A 19,981-nucleotide genomic window follows, 5' to 3' on the forward strand; every position below is an offset into this window, starting at 1 on the left:
TTGAAAAATATACCAATTTTCAAGCACAGGATTTTATTTAAATTTTTTACTTTTTCTTTTCTTTTTTTTTTGTGTTTTGTTTTCTGTTTTTTTGTTTTTGTTCTTTGAATCATGGTCCTTTTATGTAGCACCAACTTTCCTGAAACTCACTATGTAGATCAGGCTAGTCTCAGACTCAGAGACCCACATGCCTCTGCTTCCCAAGCACAGGGATTAAAAATGTGAATTATCACATATGGCTATTTAAAACGTTTTAAATTACATTTACTGGAGTGTGTGTTTGAGGGAGGTGGGTGGGTGGGTGGCCTGGCACACATGCGGACATCAAAAGATAACTTGGGGGCTGGAGAGATGGCTCAGTGGTTAAGAGCACTGATTGCTCTTCCAAAGGTCCTGACTTCAATTCCCAGCAAGCACGTGGTGACTCACAACTATCTGTAATGGGATCGGATGCCCTCTTCTGGTGTGTCTGAAGACAGCTACTATATATATATACACACACACATATATATACACATATATACATATATATAAACACACATACACACACATATATATACATATATATAAACACACATACACACACATATATATACATATATACATATATACACACATATATATTGTATAATACACACACACACACACACACACACACACACACACACACACACACATATATATATATATATATATATATATATATATATATATATATATAAAATTTTAAAAAAAGACAACTTGGGAGAAGAAACAGTTCTCTCACCCACATGGTGGGTCTGGGGAATTGAACCCAGGATGACAGACTTGGCAGCAAGTGCCTTTATCCACTGAGCCATCTCTCCAACCCTCACAAGAATTTTTGCAAAATGCATCCTATGGTTTATGAGAAGCATTTCAGATATGTTAAGGTAGGCATCTTAAAAAAAAAGTGCTGGGTGTAATGGACCTGCATTTAATCCCAGTACTTAGGAGGCAGAGGCAAACAGATCTCTGGGTTCTAGGCCAGCCTAGTCTACAGAGTGAGTTCCAGGACAGCCAGGGCTACACAGAGAAATCCTGTCTCAGAAATACAAGAACCATGAAGTATGATGACAAGCTCAATACAGCAGGCACCCTAACAGGAGAAGGTCTCTCCATCCTGTCTCAGCTGAAGCCATTTTGGTTTCTACCCCTTGGCCTAAAACGTCCAGTGGGAAAGCGCCCAACCTTGTTCTGGAAACTCAGGGTCAAAATGCCCAGCTAACTGCATACTCTTGGTTTGCTAAATTGCTTGCTTGTTTCCCCCTGCAACTACCATCCAGGATGTAGTTTTCCTGTATTCTTTGTCTTTAATGACTCCTTGTAGATGCTTTAGGGGCTGCTTAAAACATAGTCTTTATTTAAACTTCATCATGAGTGGTCTCTGGTTTTGATTTCCTTTTTCTCATCCCCTGTCTCGCATTTATACCTCAGTGGTCCCTAACTCTATGCAACAGTCTAAAGGACAATAAAAAAAAATCAAAATTATTATGTATGGAGTGCCTTTGTGTTTCTGATATAATGAACTAATACCAAAATAACTTTTGTTAAATGTTTTGGTGAGGACAACCTTCACTTCCTATTTACAATCCATAGAGCCTCAGAGCCAAGGATGAACCCCAGTGTATGTGCTGCTACCCATAGTCCACATGAACCTCATGGCACTTCATCCTTAGGAATGTTGGTCATGTGGGAGGGGGCAAAGCTTCAGAGAGGTGACCATATGTGAGAGTCCCAGGGAAGAATTAGAGAGAAAAGTCTGCCGACGGTTTGGGCCATGAGGTGAATGTTAAAACTAGGAAATAGGGGCTGGAGAGGTTTAAGAGCACTGGCTGCTCTTACAGAGGACCTAGGTTAGGCTCCCAGAGCCCACGTGGCAGCTCACAACCATCTGTAACTCCAGTTCCATGGAAGCCATCGCCCTCTTCTGGCCTCTACGAGTACTGCATGTATACAGTACACATGCATGTATACAGACAAGACCCTCATACACATGATATAAAAACAACTAAAGAACAGTGCTTTGGGGTGGATAATAGGTTTTGAAAGAGGATCTGTTTAGAATTTCCAAGGAAAGATCTTCCGGTGACTCCTCATTCCAGTAACTTGAGAGTTCTGTTTGTATCTGCAGGATTCAGAGTCTGAAACAACCTGATACAATCAGTATAAGAATATTATTGTCTACCTTTGCAGCACTATCCAGTCAGCTTGATACACTTATTTTTTTACTTTAAGTTATATTTAAGAGATGTCTGATAAAGCACTCACTTTTGATATTTGCTCCCTTTTCTCAGAAACACACACTCACACACTCACACACACACACACATTCACACACACATACTCACACACACACAGTCACACACACAGTCACACACACACAGTCACACACTCACTCACACACACTCACACACACACAGTCACACACTCACTCACACACACTCACACACACATACACACACACTCACACACACACACTCATACCCCTAACCCTAGAGAATCATTTGCCTTCATCCCTATTCCCTTTTGTTGTTAATGGTGTTTTGTTGTCTGAGACAGGGTTTCTCTGTATAGCCCTGGATGTCCTGAAACTAGCTTTGTAGACCAGGCTGGCCTTGAACTCAGAGATCTGCCTGCCTCTGCCTCAAGTACTGGGATCAAAGCTGTGCCCCACCACGCCTGGTTCCTATTTCTTTAAACATGTTCTCCAGGGAACCAGGGGCCCCTGCCAGTCTGGCAGGGCAGCCTCCATCGGTATTTCATCACCAAATGGGAAGTAAGGATGAGGAGGTACAGATTATTGAAGGAATGGAGGGAGAAAGGAGGGGCATTTTTTTCTGATTCCCAAACTTCTCATTCTCACAAAATTAAAACACCATAAGGTTTTTTTTTTTAAAAAGCATCTGAGCCAGGCAGTGGTAGTGTATGCCTTTAATCTCAGCACTCAGGAGGCAAAACAAAACAAAGAAACAAACAAAGGCATGTGAATGAGCCAGCTCAATAGGTAAGAGCACTGGCTGTCCTTACAGAGGACACAGGTTCGATTCCCAGCACCCACATGGCAGCTCACAACTGTCTGTAGCTCCAGATAGAGAGGATCCAGGGCGTCTTCTGACTTCCTCAGGCACTGCCATGCAGCTGGGACATATACATGTAAGCACAACATCCATATACAGAAAATTATAAAATAATTGTTAAATTATTAAAGAATCAGAAGATGAGACAGTGTGGCCATGTTGTCAAGAGTCCAAGTTGAAGAAACGAAAGGAAATTTTTACCGCGTCAGCCCACGGGGTCCATTAATCCACCATCCGATATACAGGGTCACCCACTCTCAGGCTTCCAATTTTTTCCACTGAGAAATACATCCCAAAAAGTGGAGATGACTGGTATAAACTCTTCACAGAAGGATCACACAGGCGATAGCTGAAAAAAAAAAAGAAATCAAACTCTGTCATCAGGCCCTGAAGGGAGACAGGAGTCTAGCATTACCCACAGAACTTGGAAGACTGTTCCTTAGGCCAGTTAGGGGCCAACCACAAGCCCTTTCTAGAGGTGGACAGGAATGATTGTAAAGTAGCCAAATATTGTGGCTTTTCTAAAGCCAGGTGTAGTAGCACACACCTTTAATCCCAGCCCCCAGAAGGCAGAGGCAGGTAGATTTTTGAGTTTGAGGCCAGCCTGGCATACTAAGTGAGTTCCAGGACAGCCAGGGTTACAAACAAACAAACAAACAAAAAAATTCTCTCTCTCAAAAAAAAGTGTGGGTTTGTGTCAGTATTTGCAAATACTTTATTACTTAGGTACCTTGGACTCACAACTCATGGAAAAAACGCTCATGAAATCTCAGAATGGAACCAATCCCTCACCCACTGAGATGACTGGCTTTCAGTGTCAAGGACACAACCTAGAACCACCTAGGAAAAGAGTCTCAATGAGAGACTCTCTACACTGGGTTGACCTGCGGGCTGATGTGGGAAGACCCAGCCCAGTGTGGGTGGCACCATTCCCTAGGCAGGGTGCCCCGAACTATCTGAGAGTGGAGAGGTCAAGGACCTGGGTTCAGATCTCCAGCAGTCAGAAAAAGCCCAGCACCATCTGCCTATAATCCTGGCCCAGGAGACAGAGATAGATGATCCCTGGAGCTCACTGGCAAGTTCACTGTCCAGTGAGAGGCCTTGTCTCAAACATAAAATGAAGTGCATCCTGGGTAGGCAGAGCCATGGCAGCTTGTGTATCTTCACCTCGGGCTGTCCCTGCTTCCAAGCTGGCGCTGGCCCAGCCTCTCAGCATTGCTTTGTGTCCCTGCAGAAAAAGGCCCACACATCTCATCTCTAATAACTGCACAGGTGCCGCTATGCAGCTTTTACTGCCAGTATGACATGCCTCCTTGACATTAGAGAGAGTTCCTTAGGTCTGGAGCCTGGCCCAGGAAGCTCCCAGTCACCTAGAATTTTCTGAAGACCTGGCCTCAGACAATCTGGACCAAATTAAGACTATTATGACCCCAGAATATGGATTTGGGTTAGAAATTGCTGACATCGATGCAGAGAGGTCAGTGCAATAAGGAATTATGTATGACACTTTAGATAAGACGGATGTGCAGGAATAAAGTGTGGAGACTTCTTCCTCACTCAGAGAACACATGTGCGTGTCTGGAAATGAGAAGACAGCGGTGTGCTGCTAACAGCAGCTCTAAACTGTCTAGGAGTTCTACACTTTGAAAATAAATCTAGTCACTGGAGAGGTGGCTCAGAAGTTAGGAGCACTGACTGTTCTTCCAGAGGACAAGGCCTCATTTTCCACATGGCAGCTCATAACTGTCTGTAACTCCAGCTCCAAGGGATTAGACACCCTAGAGCAGACATACTTGTAGGCAAACACTGATGCACATGAAAATAAAAAATAGATCATTTTTTTTAAAAAAAAAAGACATTTCTATAAAACAAACCCAAAAAACAGAGATGAAAAGCAACTCATTCAATAAAAGTCATTCAATGTGAACCTCTGTCCTATACAGTTACACACACACACACACACATTAACATGTACACACACATATACACACATAAACATACACATAAACACATACACACATACACACACATACACATAAGCACATACACACACACATAAACACACACATGCACACACCTAAACACACACAAACACATAAACACACGCACACATACACACACACATGCACACACCTAAACACAAACACATAAACACATGCGTACATACACACACATGCACACATACATACATGCACACATACACACACCAGAAAAGAAGTTGGTGAGAGTTAAAGTTTTAAAATAGAATATTGTACAACTAAAAATGTATCAGAATAGAGGATCCATCTAGAAATTTTAAAAAATAAAAAGAGAAAGAAACAGGGACTCACATCCTTGAGGGACAGATAAAAAGATGCCCCTGGGAGTTAGCACACAGGCCCCTGGTGCATGACAGGTTGTTATGGGCATGAGTGATGTCAACACTATGCATACCGGTGTCCTACCTCTTCAGGGTCTCCAGCGGCTCCTTCCTGTCTATGATGCCAGTGTCTGGGTCCACTGTAGTCAAAACACACCTGTCAAAGGCCCAGGGTTAGATGCTAGTTACAAACCGAATTCCACACCCAGAGGTACGTCTAGGTCCAGCCTTTACCTGGGGCAGCTCAACACCCTTTTCATCTCTACATCACCAATCAGGAGTTCATCCCAAGTATCCTAGGAGAAAAGGGAGAGGTAGCTTTAGAGTCGGGCTTCCTTCATCTTGGTCAGAGTCACTCTGGAAACTCAGAGAACTCTGAAAAGTGCCCAAGAGACACACAGTCCAACTCGAGACATGTGACTCACCTTAAACTATTTTACAGCACTGAGTGTGGAACCCAACACCTGGGCCGAGCAACCAACCACAGCGCTACCTCCCAGTGCCAAGCACCTTCCTCCTGATTCACAATCCCAATCACTGACTGTGGCAGGTCAGCAAGGGCAAGCCTTCCAAAATGCATGGTTCCCAGCAGACTCGTCAGACTGCTTTCCGACACACAAAGAGAAACCTTCAGCTTTTGAGACAAGTCTGCTCTCACCTAAGGCTTAGCTCAGTATTTCTCAACCTGTGGGTCATGACCCCTTTGGCAAACTTCTATCTCCAAAAATATTTGCATTACGATTCATAACTGCAGCAAACACACTTACTGGAACAAAAGTAGCAACATGAAGTAGCAACAAAAAATAATGACACAGTATGGTTTTTTGGTTGGGAGTCACTACAACATGAGGAACTGTACTAAAGGGTCGTAGCATTAGGAAGGCTGAGAACTGCCCGTTCAGCTACAGGAGAGGCCAATTGAAGCCTGTGTATGGTCAAGCTCGATGCCCCCACTTGCCGTGCCATGGGATGCAGGGTGAAAATGAGATAGACATTGCATATCACCGACTGTACCTTGCCTTTCTACTCTTGAGCACCAGCCTTCAATTAGTCCTCACAATTGAAGGGAGCTGCTATTATAATCCCCAATTCCCCCAAGAGACAGACACGCAGAACACTGTAAAACTTTTAAGTCACACCGGGAGGAAGCAAGATAGCGAAGCCTCAAAATCTTTTCCTTTGAAGGCAAAAATTTCACTCCCCCAGATACTTTTAATACACCCACTCAAGCATACAGCTCTGTGCATATTTGTGTGTGTCTGAGTGTACACACACACACTTGTACACTCACACACACACAAATATACAAAGATATGTATGTACAGAAACATACACATGCACTTTCATACCAACACACATACACATACAAACACATATACACAAACATGCAGACACATAAGTGCAAATACAGATACACATACAGATAGATGCACACACTTAAATGCACACATATACAGACATTACACACATCTATACACATGGCTACTTGCACTGGGGCTGCAGATGGCCCAGCAGTTAAGAGCAGTTGCTGTTTTTGCAGAGAACCTGGGTTCGCTTCCCAGCACCAACCAGACACCCACGACTCCAGTTCTGGGGATCAATACTGTCCTCCTGACTTCCACAGGCGCTGCATACACATAGTGTGCATACACACAACACATAGACACTCAAACAGGCTCACACATATGAAGAAGATAGCTTTGAAAAAGAAACATATGCACAGATACATGTATAAAACATAAACACACATACATGTGCACACACATAGAACATACTGTGTCACAACACTGCATATGGTTTACAAACACACAATCACTTGAATACATTGCAGTGTCCAAAAGGGGATTCTTTCCCATACCCACTTCAGAATCTCACATCCTCAAGTGTTTATCTCATAATGAAATGGCTTGGTACTGTCCCTTAATCTGTGCATACACCCCCTCATCCTTGAAATCATCTCTGTTCATTTATGATACAAAATAAAATGTAAACAATAAGTAAGTAAAGAAACACCGTTTCCTTCTGAAAATAATGGACAAAAGGTGGATAGTTCACAACTGATGTCTCACCCCAAATTTTAAAACGTTCTTTTTAAAAAAGAGATTGTGTGTGTGTGTGTGTGTGTGTGTGTGTGTGTGTGTGTGTATGTGTGTGTGTGTATACACATGTAGGGATTGTTTACATACAGAGACCAGACGAGGGCTTCAGATCCCCCAGAGCTGCAGTTACAGGTCTTTGTGAGATGCCTGCCTTGTTACACAGGTGCCAGGATCCAAACGCCTGTCCTTATGATTACACAACAAACACTTGTAACCAATGGTTCTTCTCCCCAGACACCAAGTCATGTTTGTCTGAAGTTGGCAGAAACTATGAAGGGACGGTTGTATACACAGAGCCGCAGATACACAGATATGGGATTACATCCGACAGGAGGTAGGCTACATGGCTTCTGTCTGGCGTTGAATGCTAACACACTGAAAGGGACAAGGAGCAGCAGGCTGTGAGAGGGTGACAAGACAGAGAGCATGTGACCAAACACAGAGAGAGATCAGCTTTGATGTGTTTGCAGATCCCGCAGCCCCAGATCCTGTCTTGGTGAGGACACACTAGCCTGGATTACATGAGAACAGATTCAAATATCAGCACAATCTCCTGCATTTTCTTTGTCAAGTTGAAATCATCAAGACGCCAGAGTATCGTGTCTTGGGGTAGGACATTTACAGCACCTTGAATTGCTAGCTACATATTTAATATTTAATAATTCACGTGCTTACATAGACCTACATAAAGATTATGGTCCCTCTTGTTAATAAAAGGGAGACTGGCATGATGTCCGTGCCTGTAATTCCAGACCTTGGGGGATATGGGCACAGATTCAGGAATTCCATGACTTGGGCCATCCTTGGCTACATGATGAGTTGAAGGCCAGCCTAGGCTACGTGAGGCTCTGTCTCAGAAAGAACATCATCTGAGGTCCATCTCTTGAAGGTTTGTGCCTGACCTGCTGAGACCCACTGATAAACAGTACAATCCTTCATCTGGGTCTTAGGAGAAACGGGGCGTTTGAAGACATACATAAGCCAACAACAGCATCTACAATCAGACGCAGTGTTCCTTAGAAACTGACCTCAACCCGTGAGGCTTCCGAATGGATGTGCAGAGACATATATGAGAAAAGACTGACCCCCTGATTCACTGGTGGCTTTGACTCCCTCAGGGCCTGAAAAAGACTTAAGTTTCTGCAGAGGGCAGAGCAAGGGAAGGAAGGAACACCACCTAGTCTCCCTTCTGCAACTGGCTATGACATCACGATCCACTCCGTAGTCAAAGGAAAATTAACTCCTCCCTTGGACCTATAGGAATTATTGAACAAAGTACAGTTAGTATCCCAGTACCAACTGGGTCTTCTAAACCAGGCACCTCCTACCCAGTATGACCACAGCTTGCAGAACTGAGGTGTCCATAGATGCCCTGAGTCCCCAGTCACCCTCCAAGAGACTGCTTCTGGTGGAAATAAACGGCATGTTCCAAGCAATCAGTTGGCCTAGGAGCTACATAAGCTTTGTAAAAGCCAAGGTTACATCATGTGACAAACGGTGTTCAAACAGAGGACCTGCAGAGAAGCATGTGGCAAACGGCCGGCTGGAGGGTGACTGGTACAGCGCCTGTCTGCAAGGGAAAGGGCCCAGGACTGTAAGTGGGCAGGGTTTCTGCACTCCTTTCACCACACGAGGGCGCTGCAGCCACAGGCATGTGAGCCAACCGCGGCTTGGGAGCCCAAGGCTCTCCAACTTAGTATTCAATTCCCTTGTTCCAAGTGACAATGAGTTCATCATTCCAAGCTATTTGTCTGTGGAATTCTGCACTGTGGCTATCACAGAAAGCCAGCGACCTTGACATGTTCATTTTAGGGTCTTAGCTCAACTAGGTCACCTATTCCATAGGTCAAGTGCGCAGAGTTAGCATTCGGAGGTTTTAAGGACAGATCTTCGGAGCCCAGATAAACTGCTAAGGAGCAAAATTACTTCTATAAAGTAAAAGAAATAACTTTTATCTGCAAAAGTTTCTGTAATGGACCATTTTAAAAGCTCCCCGTGTCCCTGTTTTCTAACGCTGTAGGCACACCTTACCCTTATAGTGTAACTGCCTGTGCGCTGTACAACCCAGGTGTGCAGCTATGGGGCACAGTTCTAACCTGTACTTAATGACCTGTTTCAATATTGCAGAGTTCTAGTTTTCTCCACTACATTAAACACACACATACACCACAAAGTAAATATATGTAATTTTTTTTTTTAAGTTTCTCTTTAGAGGGAGGCTGGAGAGATGCTTCAGTGGCTAAGAGCATCCTGGCTCTTACAGAGGACCTACGTTCATCTCCTAGCAACCACATGGTAGTTCACAATCATCTGTAACTCCAGTTCCAGGGGATCTGGCACCCTCTTCTGGTTTCCATGAGTACTGCATATTAAAGAAAAAAAAAAAAATCCTTGAAGCCAGTGGGCAAGCATGGCCATCAGAGACAAAGGTCTAGAAATGAGGATTTGCCCAAATGATACCTTCTGCCTGTTAGAATGGGCAGTGCTGGTCAAGGTCACCCAGCACTGAGTGATGGGGCCAGGACTCAGCACAGCTGCCTGGCTTTAGGAAAGTCTCCCACCCGAGGGCTCACCAGGGCAGACCCTGCTTAGCTTCTTTGATCAGATGAGACTGGGCACTGAGGCTGGACCTCAGTTGATAGAGCACTTGCCCGGGATATGTGCAGCCAGGGTTTGCTTCCCAGAACCTCACAAAAGGCATGCCTGCAATCCCAAACATGACAAGTTCAAGGTCATTCGAGGCCCAACAAACAAAAAAACACCTCCTTCTCTAGAAGTTTGTAGAAACAGCCCTTCCCACGTGACAGAGGACACACTGAGATTTTTCTGCAGTTTTCTCCCCCAGCTCTTTCAAACCATAGAGTGAGGATTTACATAAAGAAGAAGATGCCCTATTACAACATCTCAAGTTCCGCTCAGGACAGTGAACAAAGTCCAGGGAACATGCAGCCCCTCGCTTGCCAGTGACAGAGATAAGCAGCAAGCATCAATCTCATTTTAAAACCTCATCACTCTGTGTTCCAGAAATCAAACACACCATGCCGGCCGGAGCCTCTTAAGATTGGCTTCATTCTCTAACTTCCCAAGGGGAAATTCCACTCCAAGCACTCCAAGCTGCAAACATCCCACAATGCACCCCTTACTGCCCTACATTTACGATAAACAATGCCCGGACTTTTGCATCATGCTTAGGCTTGATATATTTTTTTATTTGTTGAGAATTAAGTATGTATGTCTTTAATTACTCTGCATTAATATTTGAAAGGGTTATGACAGCAAGGGGTGCACAGGTCAGGGCATCACTCCTGGGCCTCCTTCTTATGGGAATTAAATCAGCAACAGCTCACTGTTTTACAGTAAGGAGTTTGTTAAAAAGATGCATGGCTATAGAATTTTCTAGAAAAATAAGAACATCATACCTTATTTAGTATTTCTGGAAGCCTATCATAATTCAGAACTGTAGCAGCTAAATGGCTTTAAAAAATACATTAAAAAAAAAAAGGACTACTCATTCAAATGGTCCCAGAAAAGGGTTATGCTTATTTTAGCCTTAGGTTAAGTTTAACAAGTTACAGAAAAGCAAGAATTCTACACCCAGTGATGACAACATCTTGTCTTCTTCCATTGGCTCAAGATCCTAAAGCCAAATTAGTACCAAAACAACGTCTTAGGAGACAAATTTAAAATATTCTATTTTCTGTGCTAGTTGGCATTCACTGTCACCTTGACACAGCCTTGGGTCTCAAGTGAGAGGCTGTAAGAATCAGACCCGTCCTGTAGACATGCTTGTGGAGCACTGTCTTGTTATTAATTGAGGTAGGAGGGCCAACCCACTGTGAGAGGTGCCATTCCCTACTCGGGTAGACCTGGGCTATACAAGGTTAACGGAGCATAAGCCAGAAAGTGAGCAACCCAGCAAACAGCGTTTCTCTGTGGTTTCTATTCCAAGTTTTTACTGAGCTCCTGCCTTGACTCCTTTCAAGAGGGGACCATCTCCTGAAAGTGTGACCCAGATAAACACTTTTCTGCTCCTAGTTGCTTTCAGTCAGAGGTTTTTATTACAGCAACTGAGAACAAGCTGGGACACTGCCTAACGTAAAACTTCCCCCAAACAAAAGGCAAATTGCAAAGGACCAACAGTAGAACTTTTACTTCCCGAGATGATTTCTAGGCCAGTTTGGTCAAGTTCAGTTTTAAAGAGCAGTCTGTTTCAGCAGTCCTGGGAATCGAACCTGGGACCTGCTGTGTACCAGATAAGTGTTCTTGCTGCTTGAGCTACCTCCCCAGCCTTCTTCTCATTTTTAATTTTCTCTAATCTATTTATTTTTATTTTATGAGTATATGTGAGTGACTGTATGTATGTATATTTGTGTGTGTGTGTGTGTGTGTGTGTGTGTGTACATCACACTCATGCCTGGTACCTGGTGAGGCCAGAGCTAGAGTTATGGGAGGCTGAGAGGCAACGTGTGAGTACTGAGGACCAAACCCAGGTCCTTTGCAAGAGCAGTAGGTATTCTTAGCCCACAAGCCATTTCTCCAGTCCCTTATTTCTCATTCTGAGTCAGGGTCTCACACTTAACCTAGGTAGGCTTTGAACTCACTCTGTAGCCCAGGCTGACCTTGAACTTGAGATCCCCTGCCTCCCTCCCAAGTGGCAGACCTGTGCCATCAAGCCCAGATAATAACATGCATTTCTAACTCAGAGTGCCAGGCTCCTCAATATTTAAAAAATACTTTAAGAATGGCTCTTACATCATAAACTGTCTAACACGCAATGTGGAATCTCAGGCAGGGAGAATGGGCAGGCACACCAGGAATCACTGAAGCTTCAGGCCCAGGCCCCCTTTTGTATCAGATCTTTCAAAGACCTGCGCATAATTTTGGTCTTGTTTTTCTTAAAGTGTTCCCACCACACACACACACACATGTGCACGTACACATACACACACATCCCCTCCCCCGGTGGCTTTCCAGGCTCCACAGAGTGGCTTTGTGAGATGTGAGATGTTGTCAGCACAGCTGTGGAACCGTCTGTCTGCTGCTGTGGCTTTCAGGTAAGACCTGCTGATCCTTTGAGAGAGACCCCCATGATCGAATACAGCACTGGGTTCCTGCTTCCTCCAGGAAGCTGTGTGCACTCCCGAGCAGGCAGACAGGTTACTGCACATTCTAGCGCTCTCTGGAACACTGCAGTCATTCACTACATCTCTGTTGCCATAACAGCTTCCCTGTTCAGCAGCTTCTGTATAGACACATCCTAAAAATCAAATTCCTGGGAGAATGGCCTCCAGCCGACTCCCCCTCCAGCCTCTTCCATCCAGCCTCCAACATCGTTCCTCCAGTGCCCCTGGGATTCTAGAATGCTCCGGGCCTCCTTTGTTCTATCCTCCCAAGCTTCTGCACCTTCTGTCTGCCTGCTTTCCCAACCCCCCACACAGTACAAGCCAGGGCACAGAGGCATTGCTTCTTGGGAGTCAAACCTAACACTCCCCACTCCCAAGTCTCTCTTCTTCAGGCAGACTCAGCAAACCTGTTCTTAACAGTTACACTTGATGAGTCAACTCAACACATTTTAGAATCGCCTGAAGGAGTCTCAATGACAGTGGGTTAGCCTCCAGGCTGTCTTCATTGCTTAAACTGACATGGGAAGATCCACCGTAGGCAGCACCATTCCCAAGTCTGAGGCCCTGGACCGTGTAGGAGTAGAGACCAGCTGAACACAAGCACGTATGCACACACTCTCTGCCACTAACCGTGCACGGGACCATTACATTTCTTTAATTCCTCCTCATATTTGTTAAATTAAAAGACTGGTCATCTGTTATAGACTAAGCACGGTGACTCAGATCCCTGATACAGGTTCCTGCCTTCACTTCTCCACGCTGATGGACTATAACCTGTTACTCTGACGAAAACAAAGCCTTTCTCCTCTAAGCTGTTTTTTTGTTTTTGTTTGTTTTTCAGCAACAGAAATGAAAAGTTAGGACACCACTTGTAAGCACCTGTGCATCTTACAGACAGGCACACTGAAGCACTTCTCAGCTGGACTGGGGACCACTGTCTCAGTGCCACACAGTTCATCCCTGGAGTCTTTCTTTTCATCTCTGAGCCCAGGATCGGAGGCATAATGCCTAGCCCACAACAGATGACCAAGACGTTTGTTTTCTTCTTTAAAGATTTATTTATTTTATGTACGTGAGTACACAGTCACTCTTTTTCGAAGAGTGCATCAGATCCCATTACAGATGGTTGTGAACCACCATGTGATTGCTGGGAATTGAACTCATGACCTCTGGAAGAGCAGTCAGTGCTCTTAACTGCTGAGCCATCTCTCCAGCCCCTTGCCCAAGTTTTTTTTTTTTTTTTTTTTTTAATTTAACAACTATGAGAAGGAATTACAGAAACTTAATAGCAAATTGTATAGACAGCTGGTGTGGTTTGAATTCAAACTGTTCACACCCATAGACTCATGGGTAGGAACACCTGGTCCTTTCCTGAAGGTGCTGCTTGAGCTGTGGGTCCCTTAGGAGGTGACACATAGCTGAAGGAAGGGGGTCACTAGGAGTTAGGCCTTGAAGCTTTGCCCTGGTCCCACTTCCTGACCACTCTGCTTCCTGAGTGCAGATGAGATGTGACCAGCCAGCTTCCTGGTCCTGACACCAGGCTATCATGCCCAGGATGGACTTTATCCCTTCAGAACTACATACCAGAAAACCCCTTTTCCCTTCAGGGGTATTTTATGATAGCAGTGAAATAGTAAGTAAGACAGCTGGATAGTGCCGGTAACAGACATCTTCCGAATTCACTACTGTTTTTAAATTGTCAAATTGTGTGGACAGTGACTTAAGTGGCTTAAATCGGCTCTTTGCAAAGGTTTATGGGAAATCAGTGGTTCTCAGCCTTCCTAATGCTGCGACCCATGGTGACTCCCAACCATAAAATTATTTTTATTGCTCCTTCATAACTGTAATTTTGCTACTGTTATGAATCGTGATATAAATATTTTTGGAGATCTCTATCTTTGATAAAGGGGTCATGACCCACAGGTTGAGGACCTCACAAATGCAGGCACATTCTACTCATAGAGAAGGACCCACAGGAGCAAAGAGCTGAGGTGTATAAGAGCTTCTCTGGGTGCTAACCGCCCCGGTCTCTACACTAGCACCCAGGTTCACAGAGGCAGGTGGCAAGGCTGTTGTTCCTCCAGCTGTACCTCTCTGCCGGGCAGAGTTGGGGAAACTTTCGAGAAGCGTGTGTTCTTATACAAAGGGGATAACTCTGCAGACTTCAAAGGGTTGAGGGAGAGCTCAGTATGACGTCATTAATTAGTTCAGGGCCTCACACCCAATTAATGGCACTCAGAAAGCATAGTCCACTCCTCCCCAGGCACAGTAAGACTGCTGAAGCTTCTCCTGACCAAGCAACACCCTGCTGGGTGAAGGAGGCTGCAGTGAATGAAGAGAGTGGAATTTCCTGCTGTTAATCACTCTGAAAGCAGAAGAAAACCCAGACCACAGCAGTACCTCAAAGGGCACCGTCCATAGGTGGAGCTCCTGTACCCTTCATGGCCTATACTTGGGAACCTGGAATCTTGGCACATACTCCTGTGTGGTACAAGGGAGAAGGAGGGCTGTCCTCTTTATCTTCCTCTCCCTTTTGCCTGGACCATGGGTACACAGTACAGTCTCAGAAGCAAGCTGGAATTTGGTATGCTCTGGAGCCTAAGCATGAGAATTCGAACAGCGCCCCCTGGAGGCCAGGAGGCCATAGGGGCCAAAGAGACCATAGAGAATCTGGGGAAAGGGAACAACGTTGGGGAATCTGGGTTATTGCAGGAGCTTACTTTGCACCAGCTCTGAGTGCAGCACAGTGAAGCCTTACCTCCTCGAAAGCCTCACAGCCTGACACCACGATGTTTGGCCTGAAATATTCCATCTTCACTTTCTTCTTCAGCCTGGTGTTGAGATCGACTAAGGAGGCTTCAGAAATCAGGTGGATAGGGCTGCAGTCTGGGTAGGCTACCTGTCGCGGAACACGGAACACCGCACCGTCAGGCCTCCCCACCCACGGGCACTGTCCCTCCGGAACCCAGCAGAATCCTTTAAAAAAAAAGCCTCTCAAGTGTGGAAGGGGAGGGACTTGTAGACAGAATGTAAGCACTGAAACACGCCTTCTATCCACTCACAGGACAGGGTAGCAGCTTCGGCTGCCTCCTGTTATTTTGTTTAATTACGTATTTATTTGAAACAGGGACTCACTATATAGCCCTGGATGTCCTAGAATTTATTATGTAGACCAGGCTATTCTTGAACTCACAGAGAGCCACCTGCTTCTACCTCAGGAATGACAGGATTAAAGTTGTGCACCACTGCATCTGCTGTAGCCCCCAGCCTGCTCTACTTCCTTGTCACGGGGAGGCATCTGTGGCCAATCTAGAACGTTCTAGTAACAATTTCCTCAGCACCACCCAGTCACTCAAAACTTAGTGATTGCCAATAGATACCTGACACTGTTCTAGGTGGGGAACAGCAGCCCCTGGAGTAACAAAGCAAATGAATGATATCATTAATAATATTATTAGTAATAAATAAACCTGCCTTGGCTAGGGAGGAGAATCCCTGAGGTACTTGAGTCTTAAAATATGGTACATTGGTTTTCTCTAACAGGAAGTGCCTTCCTGCGAGTGAGTTGGCTGTCCGGACACAGGCAGTGAAGGTGGCCTGGAGAGTCTGCATCAGGAGAAGCAGGTTTAGTTGCAGAATCTCACTTCCACTTAGCAGCCTCTCTTCCTTCCTGGAACAAGGCCTTTAGTCCAGGCTGGCCTTGAATTCACAGCAATCCTCCTGTCATAACCTCTGAAGTGATGGGATTACAGGCATCAGCCACCACATTCAGCTTCCAGCCAGTTTCCTCCTGAGCTCTGATCTCTCTGGAAGTCACCCCTGGCTCTGCCCTCCACAAATCTCCTATACCCAGGCCGCTGCACAGCAGAAGTCCCAGCATTGAGACATCCCTCATCTCATTCCCTCTCCATCCTTAAAGTGTAGGCTGTACCCTGGACCACCTCCCTGGACTACTGCCAAGGCCTTCTAAGTGATGTCTTCCAAGGGTCTCCTATGGACAGAGAAGGATGCAAAGAGTCCAGAGTAACTGGCAGATTGGAGGGAAACTGTACACTCACCTCATAGTTCTGGAGGTAACTCTCAGATGGGTAAAGTTTCTTTGTTGTCCTTCCTTTCATGTTGGTATCAAACTGAACCAGCCTGTAGGGTTGCGTCTTCAGGTAGCTAGTGAACCACTGAGCTACCTCATCGCCACAATCTCTGCCTTTAATGTCGAGACCAAATAGCCTGGAAGGGATAATACAGGATTACTTATGTGGACACACTGGGGGAAAGTGGCCTGAATGTACCAGAAGGCTGCTAAGAGATCATCAGAGAGAAACTGGGAAGGAGCAGAAGAGGGTCCAGGATATTATCTGGGGAAGATCTCCCTAGTTCTTATGCCTATGAATCACCTACATGTATGTTCACATACAGACCTGGTATCGTGGGTTGGAATCTGAAACCTTGTGTTTCTGACAGGCTTCTAGCCATCCAAGTGGCTGGTCCCTGGACCATTTAGGAAATACCAAGGTTCAGGTTTCTTTCAGGAGGGCTACATAAGGTGGGTGCACCTTTGGCTTCGAGTCCTCAGACCTGGTTCAGATGGGAAGCACTCACTCCCTTGACCTGTTGTTGGTCTTAAATAAACTAACACTTCTGCTCATCCTTCTGCCCCCAATATAAACTGGAGATAAGAACATTATACCTACATCCTGGAAGAGGGGTGTGTACAGGTTAGACCACACTGTGATCTCTGCTGTGCCCATGATTAGGTTTAATGACTTCCTTTACATTAGTTTTCAAAGGTTGTGGGTCCTTGACAGAGCTTATAAATTGATATGTAAATATTTTAATTTAATTTGTGGAAGACATAAGTTTCTTGAATTATAAGCACTGGCGTTTAAAATGAGACTATGCTTGACTTTTTTTCCCAGTAAGATCTAAATGTTATCAGTTTGATATTCACCACTTATCCATTTTTAAGATACACAAATAAGATTTTTCTCTAAGTAGACCAAGTATTGTTGTTACTGTTGTTGTTTTTGAGACATGGTCTTTAGTAGCCCAGGCTGGCCTTCAACTCGCTGTGTGGTAGAGGGTGCCCTGGAACCTCCTGCCTCCCACAGTGCTGGGATACAAGCATGTTCCGCCATGCCTGATAAATGATCCAAAGTTTTGTATAGTTCCCTTTTTTATTCTTGAACACATATGTATATTCAACATTTTTCTGAATAATTTTAGACTGACATATACTTATGGCTATTAATCTCTTAAAATTTGTCTTCTGAACCAATAAAATTTTGATTCATAAGAATTTAAATGTGAAGACATTTAGGTAAGATTATCTTTATAATTTTGATTTGTAAGTAATTAATAATAAAATGGCTGGGTTGTAAATTTTCTAAAATAAAAGAGCAGATCTTAGTTGAAAATAATGTGTTAATGAACCGTAAGAATATCAATGAATCTTACTAATTCTAGACAAGGCTTAGTATCAATTTTATTTTATTTTATTTTATTTTATTTTAATTTTTCTTAAGCAAGGTCTCACAATGCAGCCAAGTGGTGAGAATTTTGCAATGTAGTTCAACTTGACTCCAAATTCACAATCCCCCTGCTGCTACCTCCCTAGTGCTGGGAGCAGAGGTGTGAATTACCAGGCCTGTGTCCTTCTTTCCTTCCTTCTTCCCTTCCTTCCTTCCTAAGCCCTGAGAACAAGGGGTTGAGAATAACTGTATACATCTCTAATTCCAGACCTCCAGAGGCCGCCTCAGGAGCACATTGAGTTCAAGGATAGCCTGGACTACATATCAAAACTCCATTTATTAATATTTTGAGGGAATGGGTCTGAGACAGGGTCTCACTATGTAATCTCTCTCTGGCCAGGAACTTGCTAAGTAGACCACAGGAGTCTCAAACTCACAGAGACCCACTTGCCTCTCCCTCCCGAGCACTGCGGTTAAAGGCTATGTTGTCATGCCCAGCTACTTTTCAAATTTTAATATTTATTTATTATGCTTGTGTAATAAATAAATAAATACACATTTATGGGAGATATGGGAGAGTCAGCAACCTCGTGTGTCATCCTTTCACAAGGGCCAGACTAACTGACTCTACATCATCCCAATTTTAGTGTACATGTTACCAAACACAAGAAAGTTCTATTTTAAAACAACAAACAGAGAAATGATAGCTAGCTCGGTGGTAGAGGACTTAACATGGACAAGGGCCTGGGTTCCAGCACGGCCATGGGGGTGGCCGGTGAGGAGCAGAGGCAAACTACAGATCTGAGGATTGGAAACTGAATTCTTGAAAGTTTCTTCTGTCCTCCCACACCATGAGAAGTAAACACACCCAGACACACAGACATAGACATAAAAACACACACCATAAGAAGTGCACACACACACACATAGACATACAAATACACACCATAAGAAGTGCACACACATATACACCATGAGAAGTAAACACACACAGACACAAACATAGACAGACAAACACATACCATAAGGAGTGCGCACACACACACACACACACACACACACACACACACAGCCTGTGTGAATGCTGTGCCTGTGCCAGTGTGAAGATGCAAAGGAGGTCAACATAAACTCCCAGAACTCACTAATGGCTGCACTACACTCACTAACGGCTGCACTACACTCACTAACGGCTGCACTACACTCACTAATGGCTGCACTACACTCACTAATGGCTGCACTACACTCACTAATGGCTGCACTACACTCACTAATGGCTGCACTATACTCACTAATGGCTGCACTATACTGGAGTATTCTGAGAGTTCGTTATGTTGATCTTCTATAGAAAATCACTAAACAATTTTTATGAGCATGAACAAAGAGGCTGCCACAGACTCACACAGTGGGAGCCACACTGCATGAAACAGTGCACACAATGACAGGAAGACAAACAGCCAAGGAGCCTTCCAACAGTGTGGAGCAAGCAGGAAGCTGGAGAGGAACTGTGTGCTGCAGAGATTACTAATGGCTGGAGTCTCCTAAGCTACCTGAGGATGAGGAACAGGTTGCCAGGGGAGCCAACCCCAAGACCAGAGGGCTGGACTTTAGATCCACAGCCCCTGACCTCCAAGGAAGGGGCAGAGGCTGAAGGTTGAGTAAATCGATGGCCGATTATTTTATCAATCACACCATGTAATAAAGCTTCCATAAGAGCCTGGAGGACTGGGTTCAGAGAGTTCTGAGCACCTAGAGGTGTGTGGAGGGAGGCACCCAACAAAGCACACAGGAGTCCAGCTCCCTGGGTGCCCCACCCACCCTTAGCTTTACAGCATCC

General features: G+C 44.7%; 1 protein-coding gene across 1 annotated transcript in view; it reads right to left on the reverse strand.

Moving 5' to 3' along the window:
* The window catches only part of Mtarc2 (mitochondrial amidoxime reducing component 2), a 28,956-nt gene that overhangs the window by 932 nt on the left and 8,043 nt on the right, over nucleotides 1-19,981 (reverse strand). Inside the window, exons 3-7 of the mRNA XM_034513566.2 lie at nucleotides 16,738-16,906; nucleotides 15,438-15,578; nucleotides 5,692-5,753; nucleotides 5,543-5,614; nucleotides 3,300-3,447 (exon numbers count right to left, since the gene is read on the reverse strand). Coding sequence (XP_034369457.1) covers nucleotides 3,321-3,447; nucleotides 5,543-5,614; nucleotides 5,692-5,753; nucleotides 15,438-15,578; nucleotides 16,738-16,906 — 571 coding nt within the window. The 3' untranslated portion in view covers nucleotides 3,300-3,320. The remainder of the gene's footprint in view (nucleotides 1-3,299; nucleotides 3,448-5,542; nucleotides 5,615-5,691; nucleotides 5,754-15,437; nucleotides 15,579-16,737; nucleotides 16,907-19,981) is intronic.

The sequence above is a fragment of the Arvicanthis niloticus genome, chromosome 10 (genome assembly GCF_011762505.2).
Source record: "Arvicanthis niloticus isolate mArvNil1 chromosome 10, mArvNil1.pat.X, whole genome shotgun sequence".
NCBI classification, from domain to species: domain Eukaryota; kingdom Metazoa; phylum Chordata; class Mammalia; order Rodentia; family Muridae; genus Arvicanthis; species Arvicanthis niloticus.